Source organism: Pseudophryne corroboree (genome assembly GCF_028390025.1).
Source record: "Pseudophryne corroboree isolate aPseCor3 chromosome 3 unlocalized genomic scaffold, aPseCor3.hap2 SUPER_3_unloc_64, whole genome shotgun sequence".
NCBI lineage: Eukaryota > Metazoa > Chordata > Amphibia > Anura > Myobatrachidae > Pseudophryne > Pseudophryne corroboree.
The window spans coordinates 305,058-331,374 of record NW_026967557.1 but is presented as its reverse complement, the minus strand read 5'-3'; the positions used below and the strand labels follow the sequence as shown (position 1 = coordinate 331,374).

Below are 26,317 nucleotides of genomic sequence, written 5' to 3'. Positions count from 1 at the left end.
GAATGTGTTGTATGTGGCTACTAACAGTTGTCTCTTTTGCTTGCTACTGCATTGGACTGGTTAACAAAAACTGAGCTCCTGTGCACGGAGGTGGGGTTATAGAGCAGGCGGCGCTATGCTTTCTGGGAAGAAGGTCAAAGCTTTGAGCCTGTTGGTGCCTCGGATCAAGATCCTATTCTACACCCCAATGTAATTCCCTGTTGAGCCCAGTGTACCTCGCAGAAAGCTTTAACAACGGTAAGTTCTTACCATAAATCTCATTTGGAGTCAGGAGCCATCAGCCTCTATTATACTCCTGCTCTCCTCCTCATATCATGTCACTGTGTGTTACCAGCCCAGAGATCTGACCAGTCTCCTCCCCACACTCTCTGATGTATCTCATACATGAGGAGCCATCAGTCCCTATTATACTCCTGCTCTCCCCCTCACATCATGTCACTGTGTGTTACCAGCCCAGAGATCTGACCAGTCTCCTCCCCACACTCTCTCTGGTGTATCTCATACATCAGGAGACATCACCCCTATTATACTCCTGCTCTCCCCTCACATCATGTCACTGTGTGTTACCAGCCCAGAGATCTGACCAGTCTCCTCCCCACACACTCTGGTGTATCTCATACATCAGGAGCCATAGCCCCTATTATACTCCTGCTCTCCCCTCACATCATGTCACTGTGTGTTACCAGCCCAGAGATCTGACCAGTCTCCTCCCCACACTCTCTGGTGTATCTCATACATCAGGAGACATCAGCCCCTATTATACTCCTGCTCTCCCCCTCACATCATGTCACTGTGTGTCACCAGCAGCCATACTGTGTGCTAGCAGTACCTCTGCCTATAGTACTACATGCCAGGTATTCAATGAGAGTGTCTCTATTAGCACATGCCAGTCTATATATAAACCACTCCTTTTTCTCATACGTCCTAGAGGATGCTGGGGGGGTTATCATAAAACCATGGGGTATAGACGGGATCCGCAGGAGACATGGGCAGTTTAAGACTTTGAAAGGGTGTGAACTGGCTCCTCTCTCTATGCCCCTCCTCCAGACCCCAGTTTTAGAATTGTGCCCAGTGAGACTGGACGCACTACAGGGAACTCTACAGAGTTTCTCTGAATAGACTTTGTGTTAGGTTTTTTATGTTCAGGGAGGCTGCTGGCAACATTCTCCCTGCTTCGCGGGACTTAGGGGAGAGACGTATGACCCACTTCCAGTGAATTCAATGGCTCTGCTTCTGGCTACAGTACACCATTAGCTCCTGAGGGTCTGATCGCTGGGTACGCCTAGATCCTCACTCCCGCAGCTTGCCGTCACCCCTTTCAGAGCCAGAAGACAGGTGAGTAGCAGAAGAAAATAAGACTTCAGCTTCACTGACGGCATTTTCTGAGGTACTGCGCAGCGGGCAGACGCTGCGCGCTGAGCTCCCACACACAGCACTACAGGGTGCAGGGCGCGGGGGGGGGGGGGGGGGCACCCTGGGCAGCTAAAATCATCCTCATTATTCCACTGGCAAGAGGGGACATTAGTGCCACGGCACTGTCCTAACCCCCGCCAGTATAAATATCAGAAAATGCAAGACAGAAGCACGCCATTAAGGGGGCGGAGCTTCTTCCTCACAGCGCCATTTCTTCTCCGCAGGCTGCAGAGACGCTGGTCCTCCTCACACTGACAAGTACCAGGGGTACACAACGGAGGGGAGGCAGGTCAATTGGTGCAATATATATGTGACTGTAAAAGCGCTTTAGGTCTGAGGCAATTTCTTGGTGTTTTCAGACCCGTTGATTTAGCGCTGGGTTGTGAGCCCTCTGTGTCTCTGACAGACTTTACTGTGGGTCTGTCCCCTATATGCCCGGTGTGTCTGTGGGTGTTTGGTGCACGTGTGTCGACATGTCTGAGGCTGAAGGCTCTTCCCAGGAGGAGGCTGTATTGGGGACACAGACTGCTGCGGGGGTGACCCAGTCTGCACCGCCGACGCCGGATTGGGTAAATGTGTTGAACGCCTTGAATGCTAATGTGGCTCTTATTAGTAAGAGGTTAGATAAGTCTGAGTCGCAGACCCAGGCATGGAAGAAATCTGTGGAAGATATGTTATTCCAAAGTCAGGTCCCCTCAGGGTCACAAAAACGTACGTTGGCCCAGTTGGCAGACACTGATACCGACACAGACTCTGATTCCTGTGTCGACTATAGCGATTCCAGATTAGATCCAAAATTGGCAACTAGCCTTCAATACATGATTGTGGCAGTTAAAGATGTATTACATATCACTGAGGACCCGACTGTCTCTGATAAAAGGGCCTGTATGTATAAGGAAAGGAAACCTGAGGTGACGTTTCCTCCCTCTCATGAACTGAACACTCCATTTGAAAAGTCTGGGAAGGTCCTGACAAAATGTTTCAGATTCCCAAAAGAATTACGGTAGCTTATCCGTTTCCCTCGGCAGATAGGGAAAAGTGGGAGTCACCCCCCCTCCCCTTCACTGTGGACAAGGCCTTGTCTAGGTTGACTAAAAAGGTGTCTCTCCCGTCACCTGACACGGCTTCCCTTAAGGATCCTGCGGATCGTAAACAAGAAACTACGTTAAAGTCCATTTATGCGACCACAGGTACGCTACTCAGACCTGTCATTGCGTCTGCGTGGGTAAGTAGGGCTATTGAAAAGTGGGCAGACAACTTGTCTTCTGAAATAGATACCCTAGATAGGGATAGCATCCTCTTAACGCTGGGTTATATCAAGGACGCTGCAGCATACCTTAAGGAAGCTGCGAGAGATATTGGTGTATTGGCATCAAAGGCCAATGCCATGGCAGTCTCAGCTAGACGAGCGTTGTGGATTCACCAATGGAATGCTGATTCCAAGAAAAGTATGTAGTCTCTACCATATAAAGGTAAGGCCTTATTTGGTGATGGCCTTGATGATTTGGTATCTACAGCTACCGCAGGTAAGTCATCCTTTTTGCCTTATGTTCCTCCACAACAAAAGAAAACGCATCACTATCAGATGCAGTCCTTTCGGCCCAATAAATACAGAAAGGGCCGAGGTTCTTCCTTCCTTGCTGCTAGAGGAAGGGGAAGAGGTAAACGATCACCAGCCTTGTTAGGCTCCCAGGAGCAGAAGTCCTCCCAGGCTTCTGCCAATTCCACCGCATGACGTTGGGGCTCCTATGCGGTGGAATTGGCATGTCTCGAACTCTTCAGTCAGTTTTGGGTTCGCTCGGACCTAGACCCATGGATTTTACAAATAGTATCCCAAGGGTACAAGCTGGAGTTTTAAGATGTTTCCCTTCGCCGTTTTTTCAAATCGGCCTTACCAGCTTCTCTTCCGGACAGGGTGGTAGTTTGCGACGCAATACAAAAGTTGTGTCAAAATCAAGTTATCGTCATGGTTCCCCAGTCACAACAGGGAGAAGGTGTTTATTCGAGCCTGTTTGTGGTCCCGAAGCCGGACGGCTCGGTCAGACCAATCCTAAACCTGAAATCCCTAAATTTCTACCTAAAGAAATTCGAATTCAAGATGGAGTCTCTCGGAGCAGTGATCTCCAGTCTGGATGAAGGGGATTTTATGATGTCGGTGGACATAAAGGATGCCTACTTACATGTTCCCATTTATCCTCCGCATCAGGCTTACCTGAGGTTTGCAATTCAGGATTGTCATTACCAATTTCAAACGTTGCCGTTTGGTCTGTCCACGGCTCCGAGGATTTTCACCAAAGTGATGGCGGAGATGATGGTTCTCCTTCGCAAGCAAGGACCCATACTTGGACGATCTCCTGATAAAGGCGAGATCCAGGGACCAGTTGGTGCAAAACGTTGCACTCTCCCTGACGGTTCTTCAGCAACATGGTTGGCCCTTAAACTTGCCAAAATCACAGTTGATTCCGACGACGCGGTTGTCGTTTTTGGAATGATATTGGACACAGAACTACAGAGAGTCTTTCTTCCAGTGGACAAGGCTCTGGAACTTCAGAGTCTGGGCAAACAAATTCTGAAACCAGCAAGAGTGTCAATCCATCAATGCATTTGGTTGCTGGGGAAGATGGATGGTTGTGGCCTACGAGGCCATTCAGTTTGGCAGGTTCCATGCCAGAGTGTTCCAGTGGGACCTGTTGGGCAAGTGTTCCGGGTCCCACCTACACATACACCGGAGGATAATCCTGTCTTCCAAGACCAGGGTATCAATCCTGTGATGGCTGCACAGCTCTCACCTCATAGAGGGGCGCAGGTTTGGGATACAGGACTGGATCCTGCTGACCACGGATGCAATCCTCCGAGGCTGGGGGGGCAGTCACAATGGGAGAAAACTTCCAAGGAAGATGGTCAAGTCAGGAAACTTGTTTCCACATAAGTGTTCTGGAGTTGAGGGCCATTTACAACGGCCTTCTGCAAGCGGAACATCTTCGAGATCTACCTGTACTGATCCAGTCGGACAATGTAACAGCAGTAGCGTACATAAACCATCAGGGCGGAACGAAAATCAGAGCGGCAATGGCAGAAGCCACAAGGATTTTCCGCTGGGCGGAAAAGCATACAAGCCCTCTGTCAGCGATCTTCATTCCAGCAGTGGACAACTGGGAAGCAGACTTCCTCAGCAGACACGATCTCCATCCAGGAAAGTGGGGCCTCCACCAGGAAGTCTTCGCAGAGGTGACAAGTCGTTGGGGAGTTCCTCAAGTAGACATGAGGGCATCTTGTCTCAACAAGAAGCTTCAGAGATATTGTTTCAGGTCAAGGGACCCTCAAGCAATTGCAGTGGATGCACTGGTGACACCATGGGTGTTTCAGTCGGTGTATGTATTACCTCCACTTCCTCTCATTCCAAAGGTTCTAAAGATCATAAGAAGAACAAAGATCCGGGCGATCCTCATTGTCCCAGATTGGCCAAGGAGGGCTTGATATCCAGATCTTCAGGAATTACTCATAGGAGATCCCTGGCCTCTTCCTCTGCGCGAGGACCTGTTACAACAGGGGCCGTGCGTGTATCAGGACTTACCACAGCTACGTTTGACGGCATGGCGGTTGTGCGCAAAATCATAGACCGTAAGTGTATTCCCAGTGAAGTCATTCCCACAATTATTCAGGCCAGAAAAGAGGTAACGTCTAAACTTTACCACCGTATTTGGAAAAAATATGTTTCTTGGTGTGAATCCAAGGGGGCTCCTACGGAAGAGTTTCGGCTAGGACGTTTTCTCCATTTTCTACAAGCAGGTGTGGATGCGGGCCTAAAATTGGGCTCAATTAAGGTACAGATTTCGACCTTATCGGTTTTCTTTCAGAAACAATTGGCCTCCCGTCCAGAAGGTCAGACTTTCGTGAAAGGCGTGTTGCACATCCAACCTTCATTTGTGCCTCCAGTTGCACCATGGGATCTTAATGTGGTCTTGCAGTTCCTTCAATCACATTGGTTTGAACCTTTACGGACGATGGAGTTGAAATTCCTCACCTGGAAAGTGGTCATCGCTGTTGGCCTTGGCATCTGCAAGGCGGGTGTCTGAGTTAGCGGCCTTGTCTCACAAGAGCCCTTATTTGATCTTCCATGAAGATAGAGCTGAATTGAAGACACCTCAACAATTTCTACCGAAGGTGGTTTCCTCTTTCCACATGAAACAACCTATTGTGGTGCCTGTGGCTACTGACGCCTTCGCTGAGTCAAAATCTCTGGATGTGGTTAGAGCTTTGAAGATTTATAGCTCCAGAACGGCTCAGATTAGGAAAACAGAGGCTCTGTTTGTCCTGTATGCTCCCAGCAAGATTGGGTGTCCTGCTTCCAAGCAGATCATTGCACGCTGGATCTGTAACACGATTCAGCATGCTCAGTCCACTGCTGGATTGCCGTTACCGGAATCTGTGAAGGCCCATTCTACTAGAAAAATGGGCTCATCCTGGGCGGCTGCCCGGGGGGTCTCGGCATTGCAACTTTCCCGAGCAGCTACTTGGTTGGGGTCAAACACATTAGCAAAGTTCTACAGTTTGACACCTCGGCCAATGAAGACCTTAAGTTTGGTCAGTCGGTGCTGCAGAGTCATCCGCACTCTCCCTTCCGTTCTAGAGCTTTGGTATAACCCCGTGGTTCTATGATGACCCCAGCATCCTCTAGGACGTATGAGAAAATAGGATTTTAATACCTACTGGTAAATCCTTTTCTCTTAGTCCGTAGGGGATGCTGGGCGCCCGTCCCAGTGCGTACTGTATCTGCAGTTATTAGTTGTGGTTACACACACGTTGTGTTACGTTATTGTCAGCATGTTGCTGCAATTGTTCATGCCGTTGGCTGGTGTTCTGTTGAATGCCACGTTCTGCGGCATTCTTGAGGTGTGAGCTGGTAAGAATCTCACCTTAGTTTAACAATAATTCCTTTCCTCGAAATGTCCGTCTCCCTGGGCACAGTTCCTATAACTGGAGTCTGGAGGAGGGGCTAAGAGGGAGGAGCCAGTTCACACCCTTTCAAAGTCTTGAAGTGCCCATGTCTCCTGCGGATCCCGTCTATACCCCATGGTTTTATGATGACCCCAGCATCCTCTACGGACTAAGAGAAAAGGATTTACCGGTAGGTATTAAAATCCTATTTTCTGTAACATCTACAAGGGATATTGGGGACTTTGTACGATGGGGTCCAAAGGAGCCGGTGTACTTTAGATTTCTTCCACTGGGTTTGCTTTCTTCCTCCCCTCTATGCCCCCTCCTGCAGCCAGTTTAGAACAGTGTGCCCTCAGGAGAGGATGCCACTCTGGAGCTCCAGAGAATTTTTCCTCCGTTTATTTTAAACGTTGTTATTGTCAGTATACTGTTTGGGCAACAGTATAACAGTATACTGAGGGAGTTGGGGGAGTGGGGGCGGTTACCGGTCTCTTCAGGCGTCCGAGCCGCTTCCCCGCTGCAGGACCACCATACTGAGAGGTTGTTGGTACCGCAGGGCATTGTGCATTAGCAGCACGTCGCACACCCCCTAACAATGCCGGGAGGTGAGAAGAGTGGTGAGTACAAACCGGGGGCCCCGCTAGGGAGGTCCCCCGGCTCTTGCTGCAGCGCGATCACAGGAGCGGCATACGGACGCTGTACGGAGGGATACGCTATAGCCCCCTATGTACACTGGCAGCGGTGGTGGAAACAGGCATTCATGTTACATTTTACACCTGTTAGGGGACATTTGTCAGTATAAATGTATAGCTCTGCCGCCATTACAGGGGGCGGAGCTTCCTTAGAGCGGGACCAGTGGCGTTTTGGCACCTTCCTCTGCTTACAGCTACAGCAGCAAGGACACACAGCTCCTGCAGACACTCAGGATACACAGGAAACTGGTTCAGGGGTGTAAATAAGGGGGAGAGACGCTATTATACACACTATAGTGTCCTGAAAAGGCTGTGGGTAAGGGTGGTTAGGGTTAGGCTGTGGGTAAGGGGGGTTAGGGTTAGGCACTGCTGGGGGGAGGTTAGGTTGTGGGTAAGGGAGGTTAGGGTTAGGCTGTGGGTAAGGGAGGTTAGGGTTAGGCTGTGAGTGGGAGGGTTAGGTGTCGGCAGTGCTGGGGGGAGATTAGGGTTAGGCTGTGGGTAAGGGGGGTTAGGTTTAGGCACTGCTGGGGGGAGGTTAGGGTTAGGCTGTGGGTAAGGGGGGTTAGGTTTAGGCACTGCTGGGGGGAGGTTGGGGTTAGGCTGTGGGTAAGGGAGGTTAGGTTTAGGCACTGCTGGGGGGAGGTTAGGGTTAGGCTGTGGGTAAGGGGGGGGTTAGGCACTGCTGGGGGGAGGTTAGGGTTAGGCTGTGGGTAAGGGGGGGGTTAGGCACTGCTGGGGGGAGGTTAGGATTAGGCTGTGGGTAAGGGGGTTAGGTTTAGGCACTGCTGGGGGGAGGTTAGGGTTAGGCTGTGGGTAAGGGGGGTTAGGTTTAGGCACTGCTGGGGGGAGGTTGGGGTTAGGCTGTGGGTAAGGGAGGTTAGGTTTAGGCACTGCTGGGGGGAGGTTAGGGTTAGGCTGTGGGTAAGGGGGGGGGGGGTTAGGCACTGCTGGGGGGAGGTTAGGGTTAGGCTGTGGGTAAGGGGGGGGTTAGGCACTGCTGGGGGGAGGTTAGGATTAGGCTGTGGGTAAGGGGGTTAGGTTTAGGCACTGCTGGGGGGAGGTTAGGGTTAGGCTTGGGGGTAAGGGGGGTTAGGTTTAGGCTGTGGGTAAGGGGGGTTAGGCACTGCTGGGGGGAGGACACCACCCAAGTTCAGCCACCCGCTCTTAGGCTACTTACCCTACCCCACACCACTTGCGCTGTCACTGGCGCTCACCTCCCGCCCGCAGCACAGCGTAGAGCAGCCGTAGAGCCGTCTTCATTCTCTGCCCGGCCCCCGTGTGAATCCACGGCTGCATGTGACCAGGAGGGGGAGGCACCGCCAGAGGACTGGTAGTGGTAATGCTCCACCTCCTCTTTACAGGCAGGAAGAGCAGTCATTTGAGAGCCAGGAATTGGCTGCAGCGGAGCGCGTCCTCGGGGACCCACACGTTTTTGAAGAGGCTGTGATCCACAGGTGGAACGCACGCTGCTGTAGCTGGAACGCACCCACTTCCGCCAATGCGTGTCATTTCCTGTCAGCTGGTCCCGCTGTGGAAAGCACAAGGCGGAAGTGGTGTAGACGTGACCCGCACAATGCAGACATGATAATCATGCAGGTTGGGACATATATACCCACACAGCGATATTTACATTTTACACCCACACTGGGAGCCATATTTAGATATTTTACTTTAAGACCATATAATATACTAATTTAACCAGAAACCGCTTTAGGGTGGTCATTCCGAGTTGGTCGCTCGCTAGCAGTTCTTAGCAGCGATGCAAACGCTATGCCACCTCCCACTGGGAGTGTATTTTATCTTTGCAGAAGTGCGAACGAAGGGATCGCAGAGCGGCTACGAAGTTGTTTTTTTTGTGCAGTTTTAGAGTAGCTCAAAACCTACTCAGCGCTTGCGATCACTTCAGACTGTTCAGTTCCAATTTTGACGTCACAAACACGCCCTGCGTTTGCCTAGCCACGCCTGCGTTTTTCCTGGCACGCCTGCGTTTTTTCAAACACTCCCTGAATACGGTCAGATGACACCCAAAAACGCCCTCTTCCTGTCTATCACTCTGCGGCCAGCAGTGCGACTTAAAAGCTTCGCTAGACCCTATTTGAAACTACATAGTTTGTTGTAATAGTAAGTCACGCGTTCGCATTGCGCCGCATACGTATGCGCACAACTGCCTTTTTTTTCTCCTCATTGCTGCACAGTGAACGAATGCAGCTAGCGAACAACTCGGAATGACCACCTATATGTAGTAAATCATGTTGCGAAGGCTGAACTGGCATAAGCAGCTCCACACTGCCACTCAAACATAAGGTGTAAATTATACATAAAAACAAATTAATAAACAAGAGAAACACAACATACAAATACAAACATATACAACTATGCAAAAAAATATATACGCATTGGGCTGGAACAATGGGTGTACCATGGAAGATGACCCCAATAGACTCGAATCCCCGAACCAGAAAAAAATCACAAAAAAATATTTAAAGGATTCTGTTCATTTAGTCACTTTGGTAGTAGTGCCCCAAGAAAATGAATCCAGTAGCCTTCAGGCTCAGTGTATTTAAGCAACAATGTGTATAGTGTATTTGAATTGTATTTATAGTGAAATGCACTATGTTGTGTGTCCCAGGAGGGGGGAATCCATTACTGTGCAGGCTGTTGGATTCCCTCAGTACTTTTCCCCCAAAATGGAATAACTTCCTCTCTAGCCTCCTACATGGAAGTATCATGGGGTGAGAGAGAAGCAGCTCAGCTTTAAAACAAACTGAGTGGTTTTCTGGAGCTCCATAGGGATCACCCTTCGTTGGCAGGAAACCCTGACTGGGGCTCTAGGCTGCCCATCTCTGGAGCCCAAGTTTAGGCTGGAGATGGTGAGCTGGGTACCCGGGCAGATTCCTGGAAGTAGTTTAGATGGGAAAACTTCCCCCAGCCTAGACTGAGCGTCACCAAGGCGGATACCAACCCTCCAGAATGGGACGGTCAAAGGAGAGTGACTACTCCCCACCGTCCATAGAGGACAATGATAGCTCTGCATGTGGCCCAGGCATGCACATCACATGGGTAAACAATGATTGGTTGAGAACAGCACGGTGGACTTACCCCCTGTGGTATGTGTATTGGAGTAAGATAAAAAGAGGAGGCCTGTGAGCCTCTAGAGGTATTATACCATTTTCACTCTGCTGTAAACCTCTTGCTGTATTGCTGTTGTCCCTAGCAATAGGGAAGAGTCTCTTTTAAGACTGGGTGAATAAACATCTTCCTCATGATGACAGCTTCATCCTGTAACCTGCAGTGCTATGCCAAACATAGTTCCATTTTCCGGCTGTCCGGGGTGCATTCAGCGCAGTGGGTGGAGTCAGTAATGGGCGGTTACTGACAGTAAGTGGGAATCCCCATAATTGGCCAGATCTAAACATACATTCTGTGACTGGAGCGGGGGCGCAAGGCAGGGTGAGGGCTTTCGTACATGTGGCATAGCGGTGGGATAATCCTAGGTGGCTTTTCGGTCACCTGATTGGAGAAGCCAAGTTAGGAGAGGATTAACTGTAGCGCAGGAGAACGCACAAGATGGCAGACTTCAGCGGAATGTCTAAGGACGATTGGTAGATCGTGTATCAGGAGATGGGTGTGGATATCCCTTTCAACGAGTCCAGAAGTGTCATGATGGCGGCACTCGTGAGCTTGGAGGAGTCCCGCGAGGCGGCGGTAGAGAGTGCTAAGGGCGTTGGCATCGAAGATAGCTGCCTACCAGTGGACCTTTGTACCGAACCGGTGAGATCCACAAGCCCCACCCTCTCTACTAGCAGCAGCCATGTTTCATACCTAGCAGGACTGGAGGTCCAACATCCTGGGGATGGGGGGGGGGAGGCGACATGGATACCTTAGCAGATCGGCTAGTGGAATTCGGAGAAAGGGCAACGGAGCAAGAGTGCTTGATCATCACCTCACTTTCCAATATCACTGCCGGGCTCCGGTGACTGTGCGCAGCCAGTTCTGTCCCCAGCAGTAGTGGAAGAGCCAGTGCTCCCACCTGAGGCAAAAGCACCTCCAAGTCAGGTCGCCGGAGCATGCAGGAAAGACTGGGCACACTTAGCCCCAGAATACAGCCCGTGGCTTCAGCTGCGTCACTTGGCTGCAGCAGTGAACGGTGCCCGGAGTGAGCGGCTTTAGGGCAGTAGGAGACTCAATAGATTGGGTCTTGGTCCCAGAGCTATCAGGTAGGGTAGATAAGAAAATCACTTAGTAATGAGAGCTCCAGAAAGCACGTCTGGATGGACCACGCCCCTCTTATTTATTATTTTATATACTAACAGGGGTGACAGGTGTGGTATATCCCTGCAAAGGCGGATCCAGTCTCTCTCATTAAACTCTGATGTCTTCCCTGCACTCTGACTCAGATGTTCACTGCTGCCAGTAGCACACGTATGAGAAGCAGAAGTATGGAGGCAGCTGTATAGATCCTGATATGTAATTCTCTGTATCATACTTACTGTACACACATCATCCTTATTACTATTGTGAATATAGAGGTAAGACACTGATGATGGGGGTGTAAGAGTGGATTTTAACCTAGCAGATGATGATGATTGCAGTGTATTATATGGTGTATTGCATGTAAAGTACCTTGTTTCACACCTACTCTACTGTAGCAATATACCTTATATAAGGGTGAGTAACACATGTACAGGCTTACCAGCGTATGAGCACACGCTTAAAGGAATGCTACCTTACCAATGCTTCCAGGAGTAACGTTAGGAGACATTATTATAAAGCCTTCATTAAAAGATATTTTATTATATACACACATTTACAATTAAGTGTCCCAGACAGTCGTCTTCTATTGTTTACAATATTAATATTGTTACAGAAAATTTCACATTTCCACAATGTATTTTATTTCCAGCAGATGGACACACAAGCAGGAATATCTCAGAAGGACATCTAATGTTATCCCCGGATTGTGAAATAAAAGATAATGACAGCAGACAGGATTTTCCAGGAGATAACCCCATTACCCCAATTATACATCCAGCTCGATCAGCTGATCCCTCTGATCATGGGAAATGTTCTCCTGATCACTCTAATGTTGGAGCATCTGTTACAGCTCTGAGAGTAGATACAGTGTTTCCCTGTTCTATAGATGCCAAATGTTTTACACAGAACACAAAGCTTATTACCCATCAGCCAGCTAAGGCAGGTGAGAAGCCATTTCCATGTTCTGAGTGTGGAAAATGTTTTACATACAAATCAGCTCTTGTTACACATCAGAGAAGACACACAGGTGAGAAGCCATTTCCATGTGCTGAGTGCGGGAAATGTTTTACCCGGAAATCACAACTTGTTACACATCAGCGAAGTCACACAGGTGAGAGGCCATTTCCATGTTCTGAGTGTGGGAAATGTTTTACATACAAACCAGCTCTTGTTACACATCAGAGAAGACACACAGGTGAGAAGCCATTTCCATGTGCTGAGTGCGGGAAATGTTTTACCCGGAAATCCCAACTTGTTACACATCAGCGAAGTCACACAGGTGAGAGGCCATTTCCATGTTCTGAGTGTGGGAAATGTTTTACATACAAATCAACTCTTGATGCACATAAGAGAAATCACACAGGTACATCACCATTTCCATGTTCTGAGTGTGGGAAATATTTTGCATGTAAATCACAACTTGTTGCACATCAGAGAAGTCACACAGGTGAGAAACCATTTCCATGTTCTGAGTGTGGGAAATGTTTTGTATGGAAATCACAACTTGTTATACATCAGCGAAGTCACACAGGTGAGAAGCCATTTCCATGTTCTGACTGTGGAAAATGTTTTGCACGGAAATCAGTTCTTGTTACACATCAGAGAAGTCACACAGGTGAGAATCTATTTCCATGTTCTGAGTGTGGGAAATGTTTTGTATGGAAATCACAACTTGTTACACATCAGCGAAGTCACACAGGTGAGAATCTATTTCCATGTTCTGAGTGTGGGAAATGTTATGCACAGAAATCAGATCTGGTTAGTCATAACCGAAGTCACACAGGTGAGAATCCAATTTCTTGCTCTGAGTGTGGGAAATGTTTTACCCGGCAATCACAACTTGTTAGACATCAGCGAAGTCACACAGGTGAGAGGCCATTTCCATGTCCTGAGTGTGGGAAATGTTTTGCACACAAATCAGATCTTGTTTTTCATCAGAGAAATCACACAGGTGAGAAGCCATTTTCTTGCTCTGAGTGCGCGAAATGTTATACTCAGAAATCACAACTTGTTAGACATCAGAGAAGTCACACAGGTGAGAATCCAATTACTTGCTCTGAGTGTGGGAAATGTTTTACATGGAAATCACAACTTGTTAAACATCAGAGAAGTCACACAGGTGAGCAGCCGTTTCCATGTTCTGAGTGTGGGAAATGTTTTGCACATAAATCATATCTTATTAAACATCAGAGAACTCACACAGGTGAGAAGCCATTTTCTTGCTCTGAGTGTGGGAAATGTTTTACACAAAAATCACATCTTGTTAGACATCAGCGAAGTCACACAGGTGAGAAGCCATTTCCATGTGCTGAGTGTGGGAAATGTTTTACACGGAAATTACAACTTGTTACACACCAGAGAAGACACACAGGTGAGAAGCCATTTTAATCTTCTGGAGTATACTTATCATTGCCATGCGATGTTCTTCAAGGTTCTTATCCTACCTCCTGTGCTTTTTTCAATATACATGCTACCACTGGGTATAATAATCAGATGTCATGCCATCATCTACCACTGCTATGCAGATCTGTCTTTTGCTCCGCGTACTGAAAACCCAGTACCAATCCTAAATGTCTAGCTGAGCTCCAGGTGTGGGTGATGCCAGTTGGCTGTGACTCAGTCCTGGTGAAACAGGTTCTTATGGTAGAAGCTCACCATCAAAGGGCAGGGCTACAGCTCAGCTTCGTAAACCAGACTTATGCTTGGGGGTTCAGAGTTACAAAATGCTGATCCTGTGCGGAATATTGGTGTCCTGGATGGTGGAGTGACACTTAGACATCAGGTATCAGCCACAATCAGATCCTCATCTGAGGAACATAGCCAGACTCCAGCACTTATTTCCCTCAGAAGATCTACCTACAGTCATACATGCACTTGTATCATCACACATAGACTACTGCAATGTCCTCTACCTGGGTCTCCCAGCAAAAGAATTACACCGCTTGTAGCTTGTACAGAATGCAGCAGCCAGGCTGTTGCCTAACCAGCCCGTTCCTGCCACATAACACCCATTCTCTGCTCCCTTCACCGGATGCCTGTAAGATGGTGACTCTGGCCCTAATTCAGGTTGGATTGCAGTGTGTGATCCAAACGGAATTATTCAGTAAAAGTTGCGGGCGCATCCACCCGCGTTTTCTGCGGATGGGCCACAGAAAATGCGATTGCCTGTCAGGCAGAGGCAGTCACTGGGGTGGCAGGGAATGCTCTGTTTCCAGGGAGGAGACGGATCAGTGTGGGGGCAGTGTGGCACGAACGGAGGGCAGAGGAGGACAAATGGGCATGATCACGGTGGCTTTGTGACATCAGATGCAGCCGCCGTGATTGAGGAGAATGCGGCGGGCCTCCTGCGGCAGCATGAGGCTTCACTAATTTCTACGATGAAGCAGAAATTGTGAGGCAATTGCAATTTCTGCTTCATCAAGGGGGGAGGCGGTGGTCAGCATGCTGGGTGGCCTTGCCCTGCGATGGGTGGCCCCTAGCGTGCAAGGAAAAGTATTGCAAATTTGACTAATTAGCAGCATCTGCAATCCTTACTGAATTAGGCCCTCTATTAAATAATTTACTGACTCCCAGCCTTGCATGACCCTGGTACCAGAAGCAGCTTCTCCCTCCGTACTGCCCGGGTTTCTTCCATCTGTTGATGAAGGACTGTTAGCAGTACCATAGACTCCCAAGCAGTGCTTAGATGTCAGGGGAGACGGTGGGTGGCAGTAGTGCAGTAGCGGGGGCTGCTGGAGGCAGTGTGTAAGTGGGTAATGTTCCCAAGCAGCGCTGAGGAGGGAGACAGGGCAGGGGGCAGTAGTGGGAGGTGCTTGACACATTGTCTATGTGGGTAAACATCACCAAGCAGGGCTGAGGTGTCAAAGTGGAAAGACAGGGCAGGTGGTAGTAGTGGGGGGAGACACGGGGTGGATAGCAGTAGTGGGGGGAGACGGGTAGCAGTGGTGGGGGAGACGGGGTAGGTGGCAGTAGGTGGGGAAACAAGGTGGGTAGCAGTAGTGGGGAGACAGGGCGGTGGCAGTAGTGGGTGGGAGACAGGGCGAGTGGCCGCAGTGTAGTACCAGGGGCTGCTGGAGACAGTAAAGAGGTGTATGTGTTCCGCACAGAATCAGTTGATAGACTTAATGATTATTATTCTTTCTAATTAATCCCTTGTATGTGTTACTGTTATTTGCTGTCAGCCTTTATGTGTGTTCTGTGTAATAATCCTGAAAGTAGTGCTGCTACCGATCTCATCATTTGTAGTGTAAAGAGACAGGGTGGGTGGCAGTACTGGAAGAAGACAGCTGGGGGCAGTAGGGGGAGATAGGGTGGTGGCAATAGTGGGGGACAGGGTGGGAGGCAGTAGTGGGGGGAGGCAGGGTGGGTGGCAGTAGTGGGGGGAGACAGGGTGGGTGGCAGTAGGAAGGAGACAGGGCGGTGGCAGTAGTGGGGGAAAGAGGTTGGGGGGACAGGGTGGGAGGCAGTAGTGGGCGGAGACAGGGTGGGTGGCAGGAGTGCGGGTAGACAGGGCAGGTGACAGTAGTTGGAGGAGACAGGGCAGTGGCAGTAGTGGGGGGGAGACAGGGCGGATGGCAGTAGTGAGAGGAGACAGGACACGTGGCAGTAGTGGGGGGGAGACAGGGCGGATGGCAGCAGTACAGTACCAGGGGCTGCTGGAGGCAGTAAAGAGGTGTATGGGTCCCGCACAGAACCAGTTGATAATTAGACTTAATGATGATTATGCTTCCTTATTTCTAATTAATCCCTTGTATGTGTTACTGTTATTTGCTGTGTCAGCCGTTATGTGTGTTCTGTGTAATAATCCTGAAAGTAGTGCTGCTACCGATCTCATATCATTTGTAGTAACTTGGAAAAGATGAGATATGAGGTGCACTCTGGAAGCTTATAGGGGGTTACTCAGAGATGATCGCAGATGTGACATCACGCAGCCCCTGGAAAATGATCCTGCCCTGCCCACATTCACCCCTCAGGGATGCGACCGCAATGTGTGTCTGCGCGGCTGCTACGCATGTATATTTTGCCACCACCAGCAAACTGCTGTGGGCCGCTATTGCGGCTGGGTCTGAATGACCCCCATAGGCTGTTGTGCAGAGTAAAGTATTTTTTAAGTTTAAAATATAGACAAAAATATTGGTATTAAAGATATGAAAAAAAGTTGTTTAAAAGCAAAAGATTTCCGGTGTAATTTTGTCTATGTCCGATTTTGATAGCTCATTTGAATAGTGGGATGATATTACAGGGGGGAGGGAGAGTCTCTCTGTGTAATTAATTTTATCATTTGTTGGTTTTAAATAAATTATGTCTGTTCAAATGTTCTGTTGTTTTCTTTTACTTTGTGATAAACTGTTTTTAAAATAAACCGATGTGCGATAAGTCAGTTGCGCAGTTTCCTCAATGTTACGCTATGTGTAGCGCCAGTTAGCGTACCTTTTGAGCGGTGTGATGCTCTCGTAACACCTTGGTGAATATATATGGCTCCAGCAATATAACACACTTAGACCTTAGTATAGTGTTGGAAGTGTCCCTGACGCTTCACCAGATTAACAAAATAACTTAGTGGAGACAGAGGGGTAAATTTGGATTAAAGGTCCAACCCAATAACCATATATATTAGTCCCTAGCGGACACAAAGGGATAACAATGCTGCACTGTAGCAATACAATACAATTCAAAGATACAGTAATACGTACAATAATATACAACAGACGGGAAATAAATGCGAGTACAATTAGCAATACAACTATACCAATACAATAGGATCAGTTACCTTCATACATACGCTGCACCACCGGATTCCAGGTCTCAGTCGTCTTACAAGATGACCTCTGAGAAAGGTGACTGAAACCTGGGCCAGGTGCGTCCTTTTATACAATGTTCCACTAACAGTACAATGGGGAATGTAAGATCTTCCATTGGTCCAGGGGCGGGACATATTCAGTACACTGTGTGTCATTGGTCAGCTGGAACACTGAGTGACACCTAATCTTGTGATGTGATTACAGGTTAATATCTGGCACTGGGGACATATACGGCACTGGGGGGGGAATATCTGGCACTGGGGGGGAATATCTGGCACTGGGGGCATATGTGGCACTGGGGGGGAATATCTGGCACTGGGGCATATGTGGCACTGGGGGGGAATATCTGGCACTGGGGGGGAATATCTGGCACTGGGGGCATATGTGGCACTGTGGGGGAATATCTGGCACTGGGGGCATATGTGGCACTGTGGGGGAATATCTGGCACTGGGGGCATATGTGGCACTGGGGGGGTATATGTGTACCTGGCACATGGGGGGGCGCTATATTTGGCACTGGGGGCATGTGAGTACCTGGCACCGTGGGGGAATATCTGGCACTGGGGACATGTGGTACTGGGAGCACAGCCCTAACAACAAGGACTACCTCCTAGCAACGAGCATGACACCCAGTGCATGAAACACCTGGCAACGAGCATGACACCCAGTGCATGAAACCCCTGGGAACGAGCATGACACCCTAAGCATGAAAACCCCTGGCACCGTGCATGGAACCAAGAGCATGAAACCCCTGGCAACGAGCATGACACCCAGTGCATGAAACCCCTGACAACGAGCAGGTAATTGAAAAGTAATTAGAAGCCTTACTGTAGGACTTAATGTGTAATGGGCATTACGGTGTGTGGCATAATGTATCACGGACATTGCGGTGTGTGTCATAATGTGTCACAGGCATTACGGTATATGGTATACTATATCGCGGGCATTGTGATATGTGGTATAATGTCTCAGGGTCATTGCAGTGTGTGGCATAATGTATCACGGACATTGCGGTGTGTGTCATAATGTGTCAGGCATTACGGTGTGTGGTATACTATATCACGGGCATTGTGATATGTGGTATAATGTCTCAGGGTCATTGCAGTGTGTGGCATAATGTATCACGGACATTGTGGTGTGTGTCATAATGTGTCACAGGCATTACGGTGTATGGTATACTATATCGCGGGCATTGTGATATGTGGTATAATGTCTCGGGGTCATTGCAGTGTGTGGCATAATGTATCATGGACATTGTGGTATGTGTCATAATGTGTCAGGCATTACGGTGTGTGGTATACTATATCACGGGCAGTGGCGTAACTACTGCCCCCGCAGCCCTCGTGGTGGCTTGGGGGTGAGGGGCTGCGGGGGCGCCACTGATTTAGTGCAGACTGACATGCGGATGAGCGTCCGCATGTCAGTCTGCGGTCTCCTTCCCTCCGCTGCTGTTAGGAGGGACACGGAGGGCACAGCGCGCGCCTCTCCTGTGTCCCTCCTGGGTCTCCGGCGGCCGTGGGTCTAATAAAGGAAGTGCCGTTCGTGAGCACTTCCTTTATTAGACCCGCGGCCGCCGGAGAACCAGGAGGGACACAGGAGAGGCGCGCGCTGTGCCCTCCGTGTCCCTCCTTATAGCAGGGGAGCGGAGGAAGCGGGGGGGCACGCACTGAGGGGGCATGCACTGAGGGGGCATATCTGGCACTGGGGGGGAATATCTGGCTCTGTGGGGGGAATATCTGGCACTGGGGGGGAATATCTGGCACTGGGGACATATACGGCACTGGTGGGGAATATCTGGCACTGGGGGCATATATGGCACTGGGGGGAATATCTGGCACTGACTGGGGCAAATGTGGCACTGGGGGCATATATGGCACTGGGGGGGAATATCTGGCACTGTGGGCATATGTGGCACTGTGGGGGAATATCTGGCACTGGGGGCATATGTGGCACTGTGGGGGAATATCTGGCACTGGGGGCATATGTGGCACTGGGGGGGTATATGTGTACCTGGCACATGGGCGGGGCGCTATATTTGGCACTGGGGGCATGTGAGTACCTGGCACCGTGGGGGAATATCTGGCACTGGGGACATATGTGGCACTGGGAGCACAGCCCTAGCAACAAGGACTACCTCCTAGCAACGAGCATGACACCCAGTGCATGAAACACCTGGCAACGAGCATGACACCCAGTGCATGAAACACCTGGCAACGAGCATGACACCCAGTGCATGAAACCCCTGGCAACGAGCATGAAAACCCCTGGCACCGTGCATGGAACCAAGAGCATGAAACCCCTGGCAACGAGCATGACACCCAGTGCATGAAACCCCTGACAACGAGCAGGTAATTGAAAAGTAATTAGAAGCCTTACTGTAGGACTTAATGTGTAATGGGCATTACGGTGTGTGGCATAATGTATCATGGACATTGCGGTGTGTGCCATAATGTTTCACAGGCATTACGGTGTATGGTATACTATATCGTGGGCATTGTGATATGTGGTATAATGTCTCAGGGTCATTGCAGTGTGTAGCATAATGTATCACGGACATTGTGGTGTGTGTCATAATGTGTCAGGCATTACGGTGTGTGGTATACTATATCACGGGCATTGTGGTATGTGGTATAATGTCTCAGGGTCATTGCAGTGTGGCATAATATATAACGGGCATTGCGGTGGCTTGGGGGAGATAAATTTCTAGTTACGCCACTGTACTGGTGAGTATTCAAATTCTATTTTCTCATACGTCCTAGAGGATGCTTTAGTAACACGGGGTTATACTAAAGCTCCAGACCGGGTGGGAAAGTGCGGACGACTCTGCAGCACTGATTGACCAAACTTGAGGTCATCATCGGCCAAGGTGTCAAACTTGTAAAACTTAGCAAAGGTGTTTGACCCTGACCAAGTAGCAGCTCGGCAAAGTTGCAATGCCAAGACCCCCCGGGCAGCCGCTCAGGACGAGCCCACCTTTCTAGTAGAATGGGCATTTACCAATTTCGGTAACGGCAATCCCGCCGTGGAATGAGCATGCTGAATCGTACCACAGATCCAGCGTGCAATGGTCTGCTTGGAAGCAGTAAACCCAATCTTGTTGGGATCATATAGGACAAACAGAGCCTCTGTTTTCCTAATCTGAGCCGTTCTGGCGACATAAATCTTCAAATCTCTGACCACATCCAGAGACTTTGACTCAGCGAAGGCGTCAGTAGCCACAGGCACCACAATAGGCTGGTTTATATGGAAAGAAGAAACCACCTTCGGCAGAAATTGTTGACGCTTCCTCAATTCTGCTCTATCTTCATGGAAGATCAAATAAGGGATCTTGTGAGACAAGGTCGCTAACTCAGACACCCGCCTTGCGGATGCCAAGGCCACTAAAATGACCACTTTCCAAGTTAGGAATTTCAACTCTACCTTCTGTTTCACGAATGTCTGAACTTCTAGAAGGGAGGCCAATTGTTTCTGAAAGAAAACCGATAAGGCAGAAATCTGTACCTTAATTGAGCCGAATTTGAGGCCCGCATCCACACCAGCTTGTAGAAAATGGAGAAAAGGTCCTAGCTGAATCTCTTCCGTAGGAGCCTTCTTGGATTCACACCAAGACACATATTTTCTCCAAATATGGTGGTAATGTTTAGACGTAACTACTTTCCTGGCCTGAATAAGTGTGGGAATGACTTCACTGGGAATACCCTTTCGGGCTAGGATCTGGCGCTCAACAGCCATGCCGTCAAACGTAGCTGTGGTAAGTCTTGATACACGTACGGCCCCAGCTGTAACAGGTCCTCACACAGAGGAAGAGGCCAGGGATCTCCTATGAGTAATTCCCGAAGATCTGGATACCAAGCCCTCCATGGCCAGTCAGGGACAATGAGGATCGCTTGAACTCTTGTTCTTCTTATGATTTTTAAACCTTTTGGAATGAGAGGAAGTGGAGGGAATACATACACCGACTGAAACACCCACTGTGACACCAGTTCATCCACTGCTATTGTTTGAGGGTCTCTCGACCAGGAACAATATCTCTGAAGCTTCTTGTTGAGACGAGATGCCATCATGTCTGCTTGAGGAACTCCCCAATGACTTGTCACCTCTGCGAAGACTTCTTAGTGGAGGCCCCACTCTCCGGGATGGAGATTGTGTCTGCTGAGGAAGTTTGCTTCCCAGTTGTCCACTCCTGGAATGAAAATTGCTGACAGAGCGCTTGTATGTCTTTCCGTCCATCGGAGAAACTTTGTGGCTTCTGCCATCGCCGCTCTGCTTTTCGTTCCGCCCTGACGGTTTATGTACGCTACTGCTGTTACATTGTCCGACTGGATCTGTACGGTCAGCTCTTGAAGATGTTCCGCTTGTAGAAAACCATTGTAAATGACCCTTAACTCCAGAACGTTTATGTAGAGACAAGTCTCCTGACTTGACCATCTTCCTTGGAAGTTTTCCCCCTGTGTGACTGCTCCCCAGCCTTGGAGGCTTGCATCCGTGGATACTAGGACCCATTCCTGAATCCCGAACCTGCATCCCCCTAGTAGGTCAGAGCTGTGCAGCCACCATAGGAGTGAAATTCTGGCTTTGGATGACAGGATTATCCTCCGGTGCATGTGTAGGTGGGATCCGGACCACTTGTCCAACAAGTCCCACTGGAATACTCTGGCATGAAACCTGCCAAACTGGATGGCCTCGTAGGCTGCTACCATCTTCCCCAGCAACCGAATGCATTGATGGATTGATATTCTTGCTGGTTTCAAAATTTGTTTGACCAGCCTCTGGATCTCCAGAGCCTTTTCCACTGGAATAAAAACTTTCTGTAGTTCTGTGTCCAGTATCATTCCCAGAAATGACAATCTTGTCGTTGGAACCAACTGTGTCTTTGGGAAGTTCAGGACCCAACCATGTTGCTGAAGTACTGTCAGGGAGAGTGCAATGTTCTGCACCAACCTGTCCTTGGATCTTGCCTTTATCAGGAGATCGTCCAAGTGCGGGATAACAGTGACTCCTTTCTGGCGAAGGGGAACCATCATCTCCGCCATCACCTTGGTGAAAATCCTCAGAGCCGTGGACAGACCAAACGGCAACGTCTGAAATTGGTAATGGCAATCCTGAATTGCAAACCTCAGGTAAGTCTGATGCGGAGGATAAATGGGAACATGTTAGTAGGCATCCTTTATGTCTACTGAAACCATAAAATCTCCTTCCTCCTGACTAGAGATCACTGCCCTGAGAGATTCCATCTTGAATTTGAATTTCTTCAGGTAGAAATTGAGAGATTTCAAGTTTAGGATTGGTCTGACCGTGCCGTCCGGCTTCGGGACCACGAAGAGGCTTGAATAAAAGCCTTCTCCCTGTTGTGACAGGGGAACCAGGATAATGACCTGATCCTGACACAACTTTTGTATTGCCGCGCATTCAACATCCCTGTCCGGGAGAAAAACTGGCAAGGCCGTTTTGAAAAATCGGCGAGGGGGAACGTCATGAAACTCCAGTTTGAACCCTTGGGATCCTATTTGTAAAACCCATGGGTCCAGGCTCGAATGAACCCAGTACTGACTGAAAAGTTTTAGACATGCCCCCACCGGTGCGGACTCCCGCAAGGGAGCCCCAGCGTCATGCGGTGGATTTGTCAGAAGCAGGGGATGATTTCTGCTCCTGTGATCCCGATGAGGCTGCGGATCTTTTTCCTCTTCCCCTTCCTCCACTAGCAAGGAAGGAGGAGCCTCGTCCTCTTCTGTATCTATTGGGCTGAAAGGACTGCATCTGATAGTGATGTGTCTTCTTTTGTTGCGCAGGAACATAAGGCAAGAAGGTTGACCTACCTGCGGTAGCCGAAAACCAAATCATCTAGGCCGTCACCAAACAAGGCTTCTCCTTTATAGGGGAGAGACTCCATATTCTTTTTGGAGTCTGCATCAGCATTCCCTTGGTGAATCCACAAAGCCCTCCTAGCCGAGATCGCCATGGTAGCGGCCCTTGATCCCAAGAGCCCAATATCCCTTGCGGCCTCACATATGTATGCTGCAGCGTCCTTGATATGACCCAATGTTAGGAGAATCTCATCTTTCTCTAGTGTGTCTATATCAGATGACAAGTTATCCGACCATTTTTCAATAGCACTACTCACTCACGCACAGGCAATGGCAGGCCTGAGCAGCGTACCATTGGTCACATAAATAGATTTTAATGTAGTTTCCTGCTTACGATCCGCCGGCTCCTTAAGGGCCGCCGTGCCCAGTGCTGGGAGAGCTACCTTTTTTGTTAATTGTGACAGGGCCCTGTCCAGAACGGGGGGTGGCTCCCACCTTTTCCTGTCCTCTGTTGGAAAGGGATAAGCAACTGGTATTCTTCTGGGAATTTGACATTTTTTTTTTCAGGGTTTTCCCAGACTTTCTCAAAGAGATCGTTCAGTTCATGAGAAGGAGGAAAAGTTACCTCAGCTTTCCTTTCTTTATAGAGACACACCTTTTTGTCAGGTACAGAAGGGGTCTCCGTGACGTTTAGGACAACCTTAATAGCCACAATCATGTACTGAATGCTCCTTGACAATTTTGGATCTATTCTGGAATCACTATGGTCGACACAGGAAGTCCATGTCGGTATCAGTGTGTATTAGCTGGGCAAAAGAACATTTATGCGACCCCGAGGAGTCTCCTGTGGAAAAAGAAGCAGAGCCTTGTAACATCACATCCTCCACTGATTTTCTCCATGTCTGTGTCTGTGACTCAGACTTATCCAACCTTTTCCTGATCTGAGTCACACTATCACGCAAATCTTTTACCCAGTCAGGTATAGGCGGTGCCGACAGGGCCACCACATCACAATTCTGCGTCCCTAATATAGCATCCTCTGGGGAAGAACATTCTGCCTCAGACATATCGACACACGTGTACCAAACACCCACAGACACTCCGGGGCTTATAGGGGACAGACCCACAGTAAAATCTGTCAGAGGGACACAGAGAGGAATCGCCAGCTCACAACCCCATGCCAATAATACAAAGCCTGTGAAACAATAAATGCTGACAGACCTGCAGCACTTTTATATTGATCAATAAAGCACCAAAATTCACTGCGCCCCCACACCTTTTTGCACCCTCATACTTGTGTCAGTAGTGAAGGAAGGACCAGCGACTCCTCTGCAGCTCTGGATGAAGAGAAATGGCGCCGAGTATTGTTCTGGCTGAGTGAGGAAGAAGCCCCGCCCCCGCAATGAAGCGCTACTGTCCTGCTCTAAATTTACCAATATTTATACTGGCCTGGGTAGGACAGTGCCCTGGCACTATATGTCCCCTCTGTGCCAGTTTTTTGTGAGGTTCTATACTGCCCAGGGCGCCCTCCCCCCTGTGCCCTGCAGTGCCTGTGTATAGTGGGAGGATGGCGCGCAGCATTCCCGCCCGCTGCGCGATACCTCTATCAGCCTTCGCTGGAGAAGAAGTCTTCTTTCTTCTTTACACTCACCTGACTTCTGGCTCTGACAGCAGGCTGTGGGAGTGAGCATCCGGGAGCACCCAGCGTTCAGTACCCTCAGGAGCTAATGGTGTCCTGTCAGCCAGAAGCAGAGCCACGAACTCACAGAAGTTGCTTCCTACTTCTCCTCCCTAAGTCCCACAACGTAGGGAGACTGTTGCCAGCAGGTCTCCCTGAAAATAAAAAACCTAACATAAGTCTTTTCAGAGAAACTCAGTAGAGCTCCCTGTAGTGCATCCAGTCTGCCTGAGCACATTTCTAAAACTGAGGCCTGTAGGAGGGTCATAGAGGGAGGAGCCAGATCACACCCTTTGAAAGTCTTAAAGTGCCCATGTCTCCTGCAGAACCGTCTATACCCCATGGTACTAAAGTGGACCCCAGCATCCTCTACGGACGTATGAGAAATTGTTGTTGCCCTTACCCTAGTCTCTCGCTCCAATTGATCTGTATTGAGGTCATTAGTACCACAGCGTTGGTTTCTTCACCTCATTGTCCCGGACTTCTGATCACTGTGATCTATGCACTTCTTGTGTTCCTTCTAAAAGCACTGTTCAGAAATCTGCACTTTGGGCCTAATTCAGACCTGATCGTAGCCCTGCACACTGTTATGATTCCTGTACTCCAGACCAGAGGAGGTCTTGTGGCAGAGGTCTGAGTACAAGGAAAATATGCTGGTTGTGGGAGCAGGAGAGCCTAGTAACCCCTGGCGCCCTAACTCCGTTGTCTCGCCCGTGTTATCAGAAATCCCCTGCGAGACTATGGTTGCTTGAGCCCATGGCAGCCGCGTTCGAAGGGCGGATTATGTCTGCCCAACCCCGATGCCCCCGCAGGTCTTAATGGGAGACAAGGGGAAATCCGAGACAGGGTGATAACAAGGGGCCCTCTGACTAAGCAACCAGGCCAGGGGTTACAAGCTAACTAACTAAACCAAAAGTATGTGCGGACTAGCCGCCAGGGAAAAGGACAACCAAAGATCCCCTGATCCGTTACTCCTATCCAGCACCGCTGGATACCAGAGTGGATCTGTGGGAGCGGAAACCTCCGCAAAAGCTCCAGAACACAAGAAACTAAATAATAAACAGTAAGCGGACAAGCCGCAACACACGGCTGAGCCGCGACTCACGAACACCACAAGATGTTAAAGGTGCTCGGTCAGACTCCAGGAACAGATGACAAACTTCCGAGTCAGGATCTCTGAGGACAGGAACAACAGGACTGAGCAGGACTGGAAACTCTCTGTAGCAGACACAGGCAAACAGGAAGCTATCACCGGCGTCTGTGAGGAGTCCAAAGGGTGCTTATAAGTGTGAGCTCTCCAATCAGGAGCCAGACTGGTTCATCACAATTAATGCCGTGCAGCTTGCATGCTGCACGGCCAGCACACCATGATAAGATTAGGGCAGACCCAGCAACGGGGAACACGGCTGAACGTGGCGTCCCCGTTGCTAAGGTCAGAGCGGCTCCGTGCGCCCGGCGTCTAGCGTTGCCAGGGAGCCGGCGGCTGCACGCGCCCGGCGTCCCTGGTTGCTAGGCGCCGGGCCGCACCGACGAGCGGACCCCGGCGCCTAACAGTACCCCCCCCTTGAGGAGGGGTCAAGGAACCCCTAAAGCCAGGTTTCTGAGGAAATTCTCGAAAAAATGCCCTTTTGAGCCTCGGGGCATGAAGATCCTCATCTAGGACCCAAGACCTTTCCTCTGGTCCATAACCTCTCCAATGTACCAAAAAATAAAGCCGACCCCGGGACAACTTGGAAT

At 49.5% G+C, this 26,317-nt stretch overlaps 1 protein-coding gene across 1 annotated transcript in view; it reads left to right on the top strand.

The window, feature by feature from the left end:
* Window positions 1-26,317, top strand: part of LOC134984570 (oocyte zinc finger protein XlCOF7.1-like) — a 326,662-nt gene that overhangs the window by 289,575 nt on the left and 10,770 nt on the right. Inside the window, exons 12-13 of the mRNA XM_063950127.1 lie at window positions 12,325-12,938; window positions 13,236-13,332. Of these exons, the coding sequence (XP_063806197.1) occupies window positions 12,325-12,938; window positions 13,236-13,332 (711 nt within the window). The remainder of the gene's footprint in view (window positions 1-12,324; window positions 12,939-13,235; window positions 13,333-26,317) is intronic.